Source organism: Pristiophorus japonicus, chromosome 13 (genome assembly GCF_044704955.1).
Source record: "Pristiophorus japonicus isolate sPriJap1 chromosome 13, sPriJap1.hap1, whole genome shotgun sequence".
NCBI classification, from domain to species: Eukaryota; Metazoa; Chordata; class Chondrichthyes; family Pristiophoridae; genus Pristiophorus; species Pristiophorus japonicus.
The window spans coordinates 74,098,087-74,115,473 of NC_091989.1; the positions used below are offsets into that span (position 1 = coordinate 74,098,087).

A 17,387-nucleotide genomic window follows, 5' to 3' on the forward strand; every position below is an offset into this window, starting at 1 on the left:
GACCTCTCCCACCGAGAAGGACAAGGGCAGGAAGTGCATGGGAGCACCACCATTTTACTGGGCTAATAATCCATGTTCCCCTCCAAGTCACACACCATCCTTACTTGGAAGTATTTTGCCGTTCCTTCATCGTCGCTGGGTGAAAATCCTGGAACTCGCTCCATAACAACACTGTGGGTGTATCTTCACATGGACTGCAGTGGTTCAAGAAGGCGGCTCACCACCACCTTCGCAAGGGCAATTAGGGATGGGCAATAAATGCTGGCCTTGCCAGCGACGCCCACATGCTATGAACAAATAATAAAATGTGTAGGCCAGACCAGGTAACGACGGCCGGTTTCCTTCCCTAAACCAGTTGGGTTTTTACGACAATCCGACAGCTTCATGGTCACTTTAACTCTTTTCAGAATGGCAGGCAGTGACTAGTGGAGTGCCGCAAGGCTCAGTGCTGGGACCCCAGCTCTTTACAATATACAATAACGATTTGGAAGAAGGAATTGAGTGTAATATCTCCAAGTTTGCAGATGACACTAAACTGGGTGGCAGTGTGAGCTGTGAGGGGAAGCTAAGAGGCTGCAGGGTGACTTGGACAGGTTAGGAAAGTGGGTAAATGCATGGCAGATGCATTATAATGTGGATAAATGTGAGGTTATCCATTTTGGGGGCAAAAACATGAAGGCAGAATATTATCTGAATGGTGGTAGATTAGGAAAAGTGGAGGTGCAACGAGATCTGGGTGTCATGGTTCATCAGTCGCTGAAGGTTGGCATGCAAGTACAATAGGCGGCAAGAACGCAAATGGTATGTTGGCCTTCATAGCTAGGAGATTTGAGTATAGGAGCAAGGAGGTCTTACTGCAGTTGTACAGGGCCTTAGTGAGGCCTCACCTGGAATATTGTGTTCAGTTTTGGTCTCCTAATCTGAGGAAGGATGTTCTTGCTATTGAGGGAGTGCAGCGAACGTTCACCAGACTAATTCCAGGGATGGGTGGATTGTCATATGAGGAGAGACTGGATCAACTGGGCCTTTATTCACTGGAGTTTCGAAGGATGAGAGGGGATCTCATAGAAACGTATAAGATTCTGACAGGACTGGACAGGTTAGATGCGGGAAGAATGTTCCCGATGTTGGTGAAGTCCAGGACCAGGGGACATAGTCTTAGGATAAGGGGTAGGCCATTTAGGACTAAGATGAGGAGAAACTTCTTCACTCAGAGAGTTGTTAACCTGTGGAATTCCCTACCGCAGAGAGTTGTTGATGCCAGTTCATTGGATATATTCAAGAGAGAGTTAGATGTGGCCCTTACGGCTAAAGGTATGGAGAGAAAGCAGGAAAGGGATACTGAGGGAATGATCAGCCATGATCTTATTGAATGGTGGTGCAGGCTCTAAGGGACGAATGGTCTATTCCTGCACCTATTTTCTATGTTTCTATGTTTCTATGTTTATATTTCCAGATTTGGAAAACTGAATTCAATTTGGGATTTCACCTCACATTCTTTGGATTGTTAGTCAAGGCTTCTAGATTATTAGCCCAGTAAAATCATCATCATAGACAGTCCCTTGAAATCGAGGAAGACTTGCTTCCACACTAAAAGTGAATTCTCAGTGACTGAACAGTCCAATGCGGGAATTACAGTCTCTGTCACAGGTGGGGCAGACAGTGGTTGAAGGAAAGGGTGGGTGGGACAGGTTTGCCGCACGCTCCTTCCGCTGCCTGCGCTTGTTTGCTGCGCACTCTCGGCGACGAGACTCGAGGTGCTCAGCGCCCTCCCGGATGCTCTTCCTCCACTTTGGGCAGTCTTGGGCCAGGGACTCCCAGGTGTCAGTGGGGAAAAATAACCAGTACACTACTGTACCCCAGCTTTTGTCAATTTTGAAATAAAAATGATAAAAATCTGAAAATAACATTGTGAAAGTAATACGTCCTTACTATACAGTACAAATGAACATGAGGCCTATACTAGAGAGAAGGTCACTCTGTGACCAATAACCTTTATTCCAGCACTGAAGTGGAGAAGATGGGTGGAGCTTCCCCTATTATACCTGAAAGTCCAGGTTAGGAGTGTCTCCCACAAGTTCGCCACCTAGTGGTCAATGTTCTCACGGTGTACAACTTAGGTCAGCTTACATATGGGTTACAATGATAGTTGAATACATGACATCACCTCCCCCCCAAAGTCTTATTGGGATCACAGGTTAAGTCTCTCTGGTGGTTTACGCTCCCTTGTAGAGTGCCTCAGTTGGGGCTCCGGTTGTTGGGCACTGGCCTGAGTGTCTGCTGTTTGCGGTGCCTCAGACCTGTCCGGACTGCCCACAGTGACTGGGCTCTCCTCCACTTGGTTCCGGTGTTTGGTCACCTGGGGTGGAGTGAACTCTACATCGTGTTCTTCCTCTGCTTCTTCTATGGGGTTGCTGAACCTCCTTTTTGTTTGATCCACGTGTTTGCGGCAGATTTGTCCATTGGTAAGTTTAACTACCAGAATCCTATTCCCCTCTTTGGCAATCACAGTGCCTGCAAGGCATTTGGGCCCTGCAGCGTAGTTGAGGACAAAGACAGGGTCATTGACATCAATACATCACGCCCTCGCATTCCCGTCATGGTAGTCACATTGTGACCGGCACCTGCTCTCAACAATTTCTTTCATGGTGGGGTGTATAAGGAATAACCTGGTTTTGAATGTCCTTTTCATAAGCAGCTCTGCGGGTGGACCCCCTGTTAGCGAGTGTGGTCGGGATCTATTGGCCAACAGGAGGCGTGATAAGCAGCTTTGTAGGGAACCCCCTTGGATTCTGAACATCCCCTGTTTGATTATCTGCACTGCTCGTTTCGCCTGGCCGTTTGAGGTCGGCTTGAATGGTGCCATTCTAACATGGTTGATACCATTTTCTGCCATGAAGTCCTGGAATTCAATGTTTGTAAAGCACGGGCCATTGTCACTGACCAAGACGTCCGGTAGACCATGGGTGGCGAATATTTCCCGTAGACTTTCTACCGTGGTAGAGGATGTGCTTGAATTGAGAATGTCACACTTGACCCATTTGGAGTAGGTGTCTACTACAACCAAAAACATTTTTCCCATAAAGGACCTGCGTAGTCCACATGGATGCGTGACCATGGCTTGGCAGGCCAGGACCAAGGGCTAAGAGGGGGCTTCCCTGGGTGCATTGCCCAGCTGGGCACACGTGTTGTACCTGCATCGCACGTTAAAACAAGTTTCTTACATGGGTCATATAGCGTTAACAGATTGTTGCAGCATAACAAATTGCATGCTCTATGAAAAGCCCTTTCCTGGCTGTCCCCCGAGAACCATTCGCGACCTTTGCGTAGGAGCACATGTAGCGGCTCTAACAGCGTGCTCAATTTGGGAAGAAAGTTACCAGAATAGGAGCCCCAGGAACGAACGCAGCTCCATCGTGTTACGGGGTCTGGGTGCTCTCTGGATCGCTTCCGTTTTGGACGCAGTAGGTCTGATCCCGTCTGCTGCTACCCTCATCCCCAGGGATTCTACCTCTGAAGCTAGGAAGACGCACTTCGCCTTTTTCAGTCGCAGACCTACCCAGTCCAGTCTGCGTAGCATCTCCTCCAGGTTGTGAAGGCGTTCTTCAGTATCGCAACCCGTGATGAGGATGTCGTCTTGAAAAACCACTGTCCTTGGAATCGACTTGAGGAGACTTTCCATGTTTCGTTGAACGATCGCGGCAGCCGAGCGAATCCTGAATGGACATCTGTTGTACTCAAACAACCCCTTGTGTGTCGTGATGGTGGTCAGCTTCTTCGACTCACTTGCCAGCTCCTGGGTCATGTAAGCTGAGGTCAGGTCCAATTTTGTAAAAGGTTTGCCACTGGATAGCGTCACAAAGAGGTTCTCCGCTCTCAGTAGTGGGTACTGGTCTTGGAGTGACACCTGATTGATGGTGGCTTTGTAATCACCACATATCCTGACCAACCCATTGAGCACTGGCACAATCGGGCTCACCCAGTCACTGAATTCGACTGGCGAGATGATGCCTTCCCTCAGCAGGCGGTTCAATTTGTCTTCTATCTTTTCCCGCATCACATAAGGCACCGCTCTGGCCTTGTGGTGTACTGGCCTGGCATCCGTTTTATGTGAATCATTACCTTGGTCCCCATGAAAGTGCCAATGCCGGGTTGAAATAGTGAGTCAAATTCGTCCAGGACCTGTGAGCATGATATTCGCTCCACTGAAGAAATTGCATTGACATCGCCCCATTTCCAGTTCATGACAGCAAGCCAACTCCTCCCCAGTAGTCCGGGACCGTCCCCCGGGACAATCCAGAGTGGCAACCTGTTCTCCGAATCTTTGTGGGTCACGACTATCGTGGCGCTGCCTAGCACCGGAATGATTTCCTTTGTATATGTCCGTAGCTGTGCGTCAATCAGCGATAATTTTGGCCCCCTGGCCTTGGACGCCCACAACTTGTCGAACTGTTTGATACTCATCAGGGACTGGCTGGCCCCCGTGTCTAGCTCCATTGATACTGGGATGCCATTGAGGAGCACTTTCATCATTATCGGTGGCGTCCTGGTGTATAAACTGTATATGTGCTCCACATGAACTCGCTGAACTTCAGCTTCCAGCGATTTCCCCCAGTATCCATTTGGCCTTGTAGGGCTTACATCGGGCCCGTCCTCCTCGTACATCAACCTGGCTGCAGGCTTCCTGCACATACGCGCCAAGTGACCGCTGACGTTGCAATTTCTGCAGGTATATTGCTGATACCTGCAAGCTCTGGCTGTGTGTTTGCCTCCACACCTCCAACATGAGCCGTTGTTGGAAACAAAAGGTCCATTACTGTCTCTGACTATCTCTGTAACTGTCCTTAAACGCACCATTGACAGGTGTTGATGGCCCCATTACTGGCCGCATTTGCCCTTGCCATGGCATGAATCGCCGTTCAGCTAGCCATTGTCTCTGTTGAATTCCTGTCCATTTGCTGCATTTAGACCAAGATTTTTGTCAAACATCATTCTGGTCTCTTCCTCCCCTGAGATAAATGTCTGGGCCATCAAAGCCGCCATTTCCACGGTCAAATCTTTGGTCTCAATCAGTTTCCTGAAAACCCCAGCATGCCCGATGCCCTCAATAAAAAAGTCTCGCAGCATCTCCGCTCTGCATGCATCTGGGAACTTACATAGGCTCGCCAGTCGCCGGAGGTCTGCCACGAAGTCTGAACGCTTTGCCCTTCTCGCCGCCGGTACGTGTAAAACCGGTGTCTCGCCATGTGCATGCTGCTCGCCGGTTTAAAGTGTTCCCCAATCAACTTACTGAGCTCTTCAAATGTCTTGTCCGCCGGCTTCTCTGGCGCTAGAAGGTCCTTCATCAGGGAGTACGTCCTGGATCCACAAACCGTCAGGAGATGAGCCCTGCGTTTGTCGGCCGAATCCTGTCCCAGCCATTCCTTAGTGATGAAACTTTGCTGTAGTCTCCCAGTAAAATCGTCCCAATCATCACCAACACAGTACCTCTCATCTGTGCTGCTAGTGGCCATGCTTGCGTAGTTTAAATCCCAGTTTCTCATCGCCAATAATATGTCCTTACTATACAGTACAAATGCACACGAGGCCCATACTAGAGAGAAGGTCATTCATGACCAGTAACCTTTATTCCAGCACTGAAGTGAAGAAGATGGGTGGAGCTTTCCCTTTTATACCTGAAAGTCCAGGTTAGGAGTGTCACCCACAAGTTCTGTCGAAATCTCGACCTCCGAAAAGAATGACTCCGACACTTACAGCTCCGGTAGAAGTTTCTTTAATTTACTTGCTCGCAAGGGGTAGGTTACACTCAGTCAAGGGCTAAGTGAACACCTCTGAAATGGTTCAGTTTAACAAGATATTTATACAGTAAAACCCGAGTTCTGGCCTCTCCCTGTGTATTGCTCTGTCTCACAGTCAGTGAATACAGATAAAGAGTTAATTACTATATCCTGGTCCTGACATGGTATCCAGATATTTCCTTTTGTCAGGGTTATCAGTTGGCCAGCCGGCCATTACTCCATGAATCATAGGTAATGGGCTATCACCTGTCTTGTATTGTGTCAGGATTGTTCCAATTTCCTGGTCAGTTTATCTGTTTGCATCAAATGGATGAGGTCTCGGAAAGAGATAATGGCTAGAAGATAAGGGTGGGGTGACATGGAACTCCTGTAGTGTAGACAAAAGGAAAGCACCATGGGGGGGGGGGGTTACTTGTCTCAGCATGACTTGTCTCCTAGCTGTCTGATGGCCATCAGCCATCTCAAACCAGGTTTAGCTGTTTATGCAAGCTGACTGCTAAAATGCAGAAAGTTCTGGAAGGGCCAGGACTCCATTTTGATCAAAAGGCACACAAATACCGTATGGTATCAGCTTAGATAAAAATACATTTCCACAGTTCACCACCTAGTGATCAATGTTCTCGCGGTGTACAACTTAGGTCAATTTATACATGGATTACAATGACAGTTGAATACATGACAGAAAGGATGAAATTAACATAAATCACTGGAATATATACAAGAGGTCTGCAAGAGTGAATGTAATGATTTTGTTTAGAAACCCTTTTATTGCCTCTGATTTCTGGCTTTTGGAGATTTTCTCTCTGATCCACACTGGGGAAGTGTGTGCTGTCGATCGGAAATGGCGTGCCTACTGTAACATTCCATTATCCCTGGTATTTGAGTAAAGGTTTCGGAAGAGGTTTGTTTTAGGCTCTGAGCCGAGTCTAAGGCCGCCCTCATCATAATCATCATAGGCGGTCCCTCGAACGAGGCTGACTTGCTTCCACATCAAAAGGGATGAGTTCACAGATGTTTCAATGAAGGACCCGATGTTCTAGTCCTGAACTCCAGGGGTGGAAGATGCCTGTGTGTGGATTGGCACTACTGAGGGAGTGCTGCGCTGTCGGAGGTGCCGTCTATCAGATGATACGTTAAATCGAGGTCCCGTCTGCTCTCTCAACTGGACGTAAAAGATCCCATGGCACTATTTCGAAGAAGAGCAGGGGAGTTATCCCCGGTGCCCTGGCCAATATTTATCCCTCAATCAACATCGCTAAAACAGAATATCTGGTCATGTACCACATTGCTCTTTATGGGAGCTTGCTGTGTGCAGTTTAGCTGTCCAATTTCCTGCATTGTAACAGAGACTACACATCAAAGGTACGTAATTGGATGTACAGCGCTTTGGGACATCCTGAGATCATGAAAGGCGTAGTATAACTGCAAGTCTTTTCTTTTCTAACACCATAGCCTTTCTCCATCGACATTCCATGAATCTTGTTCGTCCTGTTGATCTAGTTTAGCTTATCACAGCATACACTATAAGCAAGAGTTCAATTGCAGGTAAGTCTTTGGTCATTTGAATTTAGTGAGATAGGCTATAGAAAACATGAGTGCCTTAGCAACCGTTTTAAAACAACAACAACTTGTATTTATATAGCACCTTTAACGTAGTGTAACATTCCAAAATGCTTCACAGGAGTATTATGAGATTAAAAATTTGACACCGAGCCGAATAGGGAGAAATTAGGGCAGTTGGTCAAAGAGATTTGTTTTAAGGAGCGTTTTGAAGGAGGAAAGAGAGGTAGAGAGGCGGAGAGGTTTAGGGAGGGAGTTCCAGAGCTTGGGGCCCAGGCAACAGAAGGCACGGACACCAATGGTTGAGGGATTATAATCCGGGATGCTCAAAAGGGCCGAATTAGAGGAACGTAGACATCTCGAGAGGTTGTGGGGCTGGAGGAGATTACAGAGATAGGGAGGGGCGAGGCCATGGAGGGATTTGAAAACAAGGATGAGAATTTTGAAATTGAGGCGCTGTTTAACTGGGAGCCAATGTAGGTCGGTGAGCACAGGGGGTGATGGGTGAGCGGGACTTGGTGCGAGTTAGCACACGGGCAGCCGAGTTTTGGGTCACCTCTAGTTTATGTAGGAAGAACAGTCTTACAATCCAACAAACAAAAGTGTCGCGGTAATGCAGCAGATGACCTATTTGCTGAGTGGAGCATATATTATATAGACTAGCGGATGCCCTCGGACATTGCTCACAGTGAGCCAGACATTTTGCTACTACAGGGGGCGGTGTAGGAGTGTGGTGTGCACATCTCCATTGAATGGATCCACGGAGGGAGCAGGCATGTGCATAGTCCTGTTCTACTCTCCGTCGGCAATCTTAATCTTGTCTGTGGACAGCTCCAGATAAGAGAGGGTGTTATTCTATATGAGTGATGACATAAGACTAATCCTAATGAAGCAACTCAGGTGTAAACTCAACTCCGATGCACCTCCCCCTCCGAAACGTGTAAATAGAGAGGTACGCTCCTCGGGACCCAGCATGGATCAGCTCACTAATGGCTCCAACTAGTCAAACACATCATCATAGGCAGTCCCTTGGAAACATAGAAATTAGGTGCAGGAGCATGCCATTCGGCCCTTCGAGCCTGCACCGAGGAAGACTTGCTCTTAGAATGAGTCCTTAGGTGGCTGTACAGTCCAATACGAGAGCCACAGTCCCTGTCACAGGTGGGGCAGATAGTCATTGAGGGAAAGGGAGGGTGGGACTGGTTTGCCGCATGCTCTTTCCGCTGCCTGCACTTGATTTCTGTATGCTCTCGGCGACGAGACTCGAGGTGCTCAGAGCCCTCCCGGATGCACTTCCTCCACTTAGAGCGGTCTTTGGCCAGGGACTCCCAGGTGTCAGTGGGGATGTCGCACTTTATCAGGGAGGCTTTGAGGGTGACCTTGTAACGTTTCCACTGCCCATCTTTGGCTCGTTTGCCGTGAAGGAGTTCCGAGTGGAGCGCTTTCTTTAGGAGTCTCATGTCTGGCATGCGGACAATGTGGCCTGCCCAATGGAGCTGATCAAGTGTGGTCAGTGCTTCAATGCTGGGGATGTTGGCCTGGACGAGGACGCTAACTTTGGTGCGTCTGCCCTCCCAGGGGATTTGTAGGATCTTGCGGAGACATCGTTGGTGGTATTTCTCCCGCGACTTGAGTCAAACACACACTGAGGAGGAATGCAGCGCAGTTTTACAGAGCTTTGAAAATGGCTCCAAGGACTTTCCCCGAACTTCCCCTCGGCAATCAGTTCAGTGTACAGAGCAGGAAGAATGGGGGTCATTGTGACAATGGGCGACAGCGTAAATGGGCGATATCGATCAGCCGCTGGTTACACATCTCTCCCAATCCTCCTTTCTATTGACTTCAATCGGGAGGGACATATAACGCGCTCCTGAATCAAAACCCCCCATTTTACACTATAGCCCAAAGTCACAATTAGCCCCAATGAGTTGCAAACAGATACAGCAAGAAAGAAGTACGGAACTTATATTTATATGGCACCTTTCATGATGTCCCAAAGTGCTTTACATCCATTGAAATACTTTCAAAGTGTAGTCACTGTTGTAATGTTGGAAACATGATTGCCAATGTGTGCAGTAATGTGATAATGACCAGATAATCTGTTTTAGTGGCATTGGTTGAGAGATAAATATTTCCCAGGATACCAGGGAAAACTCCCTTGCTCCTCTTCGAATATTGTCGTGGGATCATTTACAGCTTGTTCTTCTGTAACCTCCTCCTGACCTAAAACCCCACATCCCCACCAAACTTTCCCATTCCTCTGACTCTGGCCTTTTCTGGATATCCCTTTTTTCTTTATCGCCACTACTGATAGCTGTGCCTTTAGCCATTTAAGCCCAAAGTTCTCAAATTCCCTCCCTAATTCCCTCCACTTCTCTACCTCCCTCCCCTCATTTAAAACCCCCCTTAAAATACACCTCTTTGATCAAGCTAATGGCCATCCCTCCTAATATCTCCTTTGGTTCAGTGCCCACTTTCCCACATATCTCTGTGAAGCACCTTAGGACATTTGTTTTATGTTAAAGATGCTACATTAATGCAGGTTATTATTGTGAGACCTTGCTGTGCACAAATTGGCTGCTCCATAACACTTCAAAAGTAATTCATTGCCTGCTCAGCATGAGATTACTAAAGATATGATAAAGTGCAGTGTAAATGCAAGTTTTCATTCCCTCATTCAAATAAAAAAATTAAGACTGTTATGTTGAAGATAATCTATCTGTGTGGCACGCCAGTCAGGCACTTGTGCTGGTGTTACGTATGCAATAAAGGTTCAAACTGAGTAATGTTTAACTAAGCAAGGTAGAACCTTGCTTCTGCTTTATTTTGGCCCAAAAGTGTCTGACTCACAAAATGACTGGTCTTTTATACCAGAGCAGCACCATGTGCGCGCTGCTCAGTGGCCTCCAGCAATGACACCATCTGGTGGCTACAAATAGCATGTACTTACATGACAGTTGGAGATAGTTGAAAAGAAATAAATTGCATTTATATAGCACCTTTCACATTTTCAGCACATCCCAAAGCACATTACAGCCAATTAAGTAAATTTTTTGATGGATAGTCACTGTTGTGTTGTGGGAAACGCGGCAGCCAATTTGTGCACAGAGAGCTCCCACAAACAGTAATGTGATAATGACTAAATTTCCTCTTTTAATTATGTTGGTTGAGGAATAAATTTTGCTCAGGACACCGGAAAGAACTCCGCTATTCTTCTTCAAAATAGTGCCTTGGGATCTTTTACGTCCACCTGTGAGGGCACTGTCGGAAGTGACATCTTTCGGATGAGACGTTAAACCGAGGCCCTGTCTGCTCCCTCAGGTGGATGTAACAGATCCCACGGCACTGTTTGAAGAGCAGGGGAGTAATCCCCAATGTACTGGCCAATATTTATCCTTCAACCAACATCATTAAAACCAATTTTCTGCTCATTTATCTCAGTGCTGTTTGTGGGACTTCTCTGTGTGTAAATATGGCAGCCACGTTTCCTACATTAACACAATGATTACACTTCAAAAAGTACTCCACTGGCTGTGAAATGCATTGGGGCACCTTGACATCATATATAAGTCCACGTGCTTTTTAAATGGTACAGAAAAAGTAAATTGCAGCGCTTTCTCAAGGTAAGCCTTGACATAAGACTAGGGGCATAGATGGGCAAATTAGGTCAGATGTTGAGAAGAATATCTTCACACAACGAGCAATCAACTCTCGGACTAGACTGCCAAATCCAGCAGCGGAAGTAAAAACCTTCAACGTTCAAAAGCCAGTTGGATGACATTGGGTGGGGGGGGGGAGTAAGGGGGGGGGCAGGAAGGTGGGGAGGAGGGGCGGGAGGAGGGGGAGGGTTGGGCGGGGTGGGGGGGAGGCGGGGGGAGGGATGGGGGGAGAGGTGGGCGGGGAGGGGGGGTGTGGTGGGCGGGGAGGGGGGAGGCGGGGGAGGGGTGGGCGGGGAGGGGGGAAGGGGTGGGGGGAGGGGGGAGTGGTGGGCGGGGAGGGGGGAGGGGTGGGCATGGAGGAGGGGGGAGGGATGGGGTTTGGTGGGGGTGGGTGGTGAGCGGGGGAGGGGCGGGCAGGGGGGAAGGGGAGGGATGGGGGGACGGTGAGGGAGGGAGGGATGGGGAGTGGGGAGGGGTTAGGTGGGGCGGGAAGCGGGTGTGAGGGGCGGGGAGGGGGGAGGGGTGGGCAGGGAGGAGGGGGGGAAGGCCGGGGGGAGGGGTGAGTGGAGGGGTGAGCGGTGAGGAGGGGAAGGCCGGGGGTGGTTGGGTGGGGGCGGGAGGCGGGGAGGAGTGTATATACTGTTTCTGCAGTCTAAAACGTACAGCTTTTTAAAATAAAACTGTCAGCTCGGTTTGAGAGAGGTTGTGCTGCCTGTTGGTTTGAATACTAACTGGGAGGTTGCTTGGTGCATAACCCATGCAGTGAGAATTTACCCAGCAGCCTTGCAATATTGCCTTCTCTCTAACCTTTTAGACAAGACCATCTGTATAAATGACACCCCATGGTCCCGTTTTTATTGTGATTTAGGAACAATTGGAAGCACAGCACCGCCCATAGCTTGGTGAGTACTGGGGCCATACTGATCAGGAAGGCCCCAGGATAGCTTGGGTCTGTACTGAGTTCCTTGGTCTCCGCTGGGATGCTACTGGCTTCAGCGCTTCCCGAACTGTCTGGCCCATTCCCGCTCCTGTGCTGTGGTAGTCACCTGAGCTGTCTTCCATTTCGTCTGGAGATCGAAAATGGACCGTGTCTGCAGAGACACGATGTACAAATCTCTGGACGAGGGGGGCAAGGACGTTCCGAATGTGGCCCTCATCCTGATGGCCACCTTTGTGTGCGGCTGCATCAAGCTGTGCATAGACCCTTCGTACGCAACCGCCAAGTGTCAGTATGTGCTGAGATTCTACCTGTCCCCGGTGTTGCGAAGGATGGGTCTGGCCAGGCTGCCGCAGAACGCTCCGAGCAGTTGGACCATGCCTCAGCATCTGTCCTTCGTGGAAAAGTTTTTCCAAGAAAAACACTTTTGACCATAAGGCCATAAAGCAGTGGTCGGCACGCAAGGTCCTGGATGCCCTACAAAAGAAGGCTATGGTGGATCCTGTCTGACAGTTCCCCGAGCAGACTGTCAAACTCATTTGGCAGAATGTCTCGTCACCAAAACTTTCACACAAGCACCAAGACGTAGCTTGGTTGGCGGTGAGAAGGGCCCTACCTGTCAGATTCTTCATGCACAGCCGGGGTTTCAGAAACACGGCACTCTGCCCCCGAGTTAGCTGTGGTGCGGACGAGAAAGTCATCCACCTCCTTTGGGACTGCCAGGTCTGGAAGGAGATGCAATGGTTGCTGTCGAGGTTCAGCCCAAGCAGCTCCGTAACACAGGACTCTGTGCTCTATGGACTGTTCCCAGGGACACACACCGAGACAGACATCATCTGCTGCTGGAGTGCCATCAACTCGGTGAAAGACGCACTTTGGTCTTGCCGAAATTTGCTGATCTTCCAGAGCAAGGAGATATCCACGTCTGTGTGTTGCAGACTGGCGCAATCCAAGATCCAGGAGTACGTGCTGAGGGACGCACTAAAAATTGGCGCAGTCGCCACAAAGGCACGGTGGGGAAGAGCCACAGTTTGAGGCCCTTCCGCCACGGTAAACCCAGGGGCTGGAATCAGTATAAAACTCCCCTCGGGCTGTACTTGTAAACTTTTGTATACATAAAGCACCATGATCTGAAAACACCTATGTAGTGCCATGTATAATGCAAGTTCTGCAACTGTTTAGTAATGTATATTGTAAAGAAATGTAACTGTACCCTCACCCATTCCGTGTACTGTATAGTGCCACATGTAACGTAATTTGATGACTGTATTACAATGTATCCTGGATTGTACTGAATTGTACCCTGAAATGTAAAGCAAGCAAATGTATTGAACGGAACTGCCGTCAGCATGCAAATGTATTGTATGGGATTGCTGACCGCATCCAAATGTACTGAACTGCCTTCCGATGTAACGTGCAAATTTTATATGAATAAAGTATATATTTTGAAATTTAAAAAAACATTTCCAATGTATTGTGAAAATTTTATATGAATAAAGTATATTTTTGAAAGGAAAACAAAAGCTTCCAGATTAGCAAGAGGAGGGATATACTTGCAGTGGAGGCAGTTCAGAGAAGGTTCACGAGGTTGATTCCTGAGATGAAGGGGTTGTCATATGAAGAAAGGTTGAGCAGGTTGGGCCTGTACTCATTGGATTTCTGAAGAAACATATAAGATTTTGAGGGGGCTTGACAGGGTAGGTGCAGAGAGGATGATTCCACTCGTGGGGGAATCTAGAACTAGGAGGCATAGTTTCAGAATAAGGGGTCATCCATTTAGAACTGAGATGAGGAGGAATTTCTTTTCTCTGAGAGTTGTAAATCTGTGGAATTCTCTGCCCCAGAGAGCTGTGGAGGCTGGGTCATTGAATATATTTAAGGCGGAGATAGACAGATTTTTGAACGATAAGGGAGTGAAGGGTTATGAGGAGTAGGCAGGGAAGTGGAGCTGAGCCCAAGGTCAGATCAGCCATGATCTTATTAAATGTCAGAGCAGGCTTGAGGGGCCAAATGGCCTACTCCTGCTCCTATTTCCTATGTTTCTTATGTTTCAGCCAGGGCCCTACTCCTGATCACCATTCAACAAGCCCAAATGAAAGCTCGCCATCCGATGAGAACAGTATTGGGCTGGAAAATTATGGCCCTCACAATCAATCAGTCCATTGATACTCACAGTCAAGGTTCACACGTGGTTGAGGTAGCAGAAGGTATGTGATATCCAAGGAGCCATATCCCTGCAAAGAATCAACACTTGCTGGGTGGCCAAGGGGAGGACAGCATTTGCACATAACGAAGGAAACAAGTGGGAGGGTCAAATTTGGCCCAAAAAATAAACAACAAAAGTGGGAAGACGTAGGAATAGACTTTCCACTTCAGATCGCTGGGCTAGTACCCATATATCGCCCAATGGGCGATATTCCAGCGATCATGAAGGTTGACACATCGCCAAGGCTGGGCCTTAGCGATCTGAGTGGAAAGTCTAGGCCTCAGAGGCCCCTTGTACATGTAGAATGGCAAATGCCTGGAAATTGTTTATCCTGTGCCAATGGAAAGCTAAGTACAGTGATAAAAGTATGAAAGTACAAAGTAAATGTGTTTTACCTGCTGAAGCTCATCCAATAAAGCAAACTTGCAGTCACCTCTTCGTCTCGCCCATAGAGGAGTATCTTTGTCGGTCTGAGCGGTGATCTGCACACACCCGACGTGGTCATCCTTTTGCTGGTTTGCAGATAACAGGCCTTCCACACTTGGTACCGAGCCGTGAGATTGCTGCAGTATTGGAGTCTCCTTACATGGTCTTTGGCCATGGCAGGACGGGCCAGCGGCAGGATGTGGACACTGTAAGGTATCTGACACAGAGGAGTTGCTGTCAGAGGTGTGCGCTTCAATGTCTTTGAATCGCCGCCCCACCTCCCAGAATTCCTGCGACGGCATTTGCAACTTTTTTCTTATTTTCCAAAGAGACGGAGACAAGGAAACCCTGGCAGGGGCTAGCCTGTCGAACTGAAAGCAGGGACTTTGGGAGACCTCTAGTTCCGGGGAGCAAGAATATTTAAAGATGGGCAACGGTTTTGTGTTTTCCAAACTCTTGATGCATTGGCCCTCTTCGTTTTCCGTTTGAAATGGACTTGTCTGTACCTCAGTGTTGTGCTTCCAGGCACAAAGACTCTCCTGCAAACCATTCTTTTCTTCAAAGGTATCTGCACCAGCATCTAAATTCACGACTTCACATCCTTGGTCCTGCAGGTTTGGCACATTGACATCCATGAATCATTACTTATAGAGTCGCACCTATTAAAAAAGGAAAATAAATATACTTTAAATCATATAACTTTATTTATATTAATGGTCTTTCTTCCCTAGCATTACAATGGGAGTTAAGACCAAGGGGCAGATTTTCCGGTGATTTGTGCTTCTGTTTTTTCCCCCAGAGCGGCAGTGGCAATGGTGGCCTCTCTCACAGCGCTCTGCGGCCGGCTGTTTAGCTCAGGATTTTCCCATGCTCAGCCGGCCTAGCACCCTGAGAGAGGTGTACAATGCCTCCCTTAGCGCTCCACCCCACACTCAGGGCCCAGCTGCCCAATTTTTCTGACTGAGGCACAAACTGTTCCCGGGCGCAAACTTTACCGCCCCGCCGCCATTACCGCCCCGAAATCAGCAAAGCCGAAAATCCAGCCCCAAGTGTAGTTTTCAGATAAAGCAAGGTTACAGGGCAGAGGCTAAATGAACCAGGACTTGCTGAGCAAATTCACTTGCTCCATTTTAAAGTCACACATTTTTTCCTTATTTTGTATAATACTTTATTTTGTAATATTATTTACAGTTAAATAACAAAGTTACGGCAATTTGGGAAGCAGTGAAGTGGAGTTGATTGGAGCACAGCAGGCCAGATTGAAGAGCTAGGAGACACAAACCTGAGACTCTCTGGCACCACCACTGGTGGGATGGTGTAATTACAGTGTGACACGTTTACATAGGCAGTTTCCATCATAAATGTGGAGATAGGAATTTAAAAAGGTTGACCATAGAAAGCACAGTTTCATGCACAGGAAATGGGTGCTGGCGTAAGATTTTGAATATATTATAAATCTGAACATTTCAGCCAAACACAAAATAATAGTGAACAACTGATTAAAATCAAGTTCCTGTAAAAGCAAGCTTAGCGGCATAATATTCACCAATATATCAGCAAACAATAGAACAGGGACTATTACTCATAATGCCACAAACCCCATCAATATTCCATACAAATGGCTGAAAATAATGTAGCTACTTTTTAACAATTTTTATCACTGTATAAAACTGTTCATCACAGAAACCTTCAAATTATTCACCGATAGTAGAAATCTTAATGCCTGACTTTTCTTATTTATTTGAAACATAGAAACACAGAAAATAGGTGCAGGGGCTGGCCATTCGGCCCTTCGAGCCTGCACCACCATTCAATATGATCATGGCTGATCATGCAACTTCTGTACCCCTTTCCCGCTTTCTCTCCATATCCCTTGATCCCTTTAGCCGTGAGGGCCATATCTAACTCCCTTTTGAATATATCTAATGAACTGGCCTCAACAACTTTCTGTGGTAGAGAATTCCACAGGTTCACAACTCTCTGAGTGAAGAGGTTTCTCCTTATCTCGGTCCTAAATGGCTTACCCCTTATCCTTAGACTGTGACCCCTGGTTCTGGACTTCCCTCTTTACCACTCTATATGCCACACACTTAGAAATTGGTCATCAGTAAATGAGCAAGGCCCACCTCGTTCACCTTCGACCATCCTGGGAGTCACATGATACAATAATGAGTTGTAGACCAATCACAGCAATCAATCTCTGTCAATGAGTCTACAACAGACGCAGACATGGGGCGAGGAAAGCCCCCAGTGGGGGAGAGCTTTGGGGACCACAGGTCTACAGTCACCCATTCCTCCCAAGCTCGTTGCACTCACCACACGGCATGTCCCAAATTACTCATATACAATACTGTATCTCAAGATATTATTTTCTGAAAGAAAGCCATCTAATTTGAATGAATCAGCACTATCTGCTTCTACCATAGAATCATAGAAATTTACAGCACAGAAGGAGGCCATTTCGGCCCACCGTGTCCGCACTATCCACTCTATCGAGGCCCCTCATAATTTTATACACCTCACTAAGGTCTTCCCTCTGCCTCCTCTGTTCTAAAGAAAACAACCCCAGTCTATCCAATCTTTTCTCACAGTTAAAATTCTCAGTCTAGGCAACATCGTCGTAAATCTCCTCTGTACCCTCTCTAGTGCAATCACACCTTCCTGTAATGTGGTGACCAGAACTGCACACAGTACTCTAGCTGTGGCTCAACTAGTGTCTTATACAGCTCAAGCATAACCTCCCTGCTCTTGTATTTTATGCCTCGGCTAATAAAGGCAATTATTCCGTATGCCTCTTAACC

At 47.6% G+C, this 17,387-nt stretch overlaps 1 protein-coding gene across 1 annotated transcript in view; it reads right to left on the reverse strand.

The window, feature by feature from the left end:
- Positions 1-17,387, reverse strand: part of plekhg7 (pleckstrin homology domain containing, family G (with RhoGef domain) member 7) — a 177,627-nt gene that overhangs the window by 102,559 nt on the left and 57,681 nt on the right. Inside the window, 1 exon segment of the mRNA XM_070896773.1 lies at positions 14,556-15,245. Within this exon segment, the coding sequence (XP_070752874.1) occupies positions 14,556-15,221 (666 nt within the window). The 5' untranslated portion in view covers positions 15,222-15,245.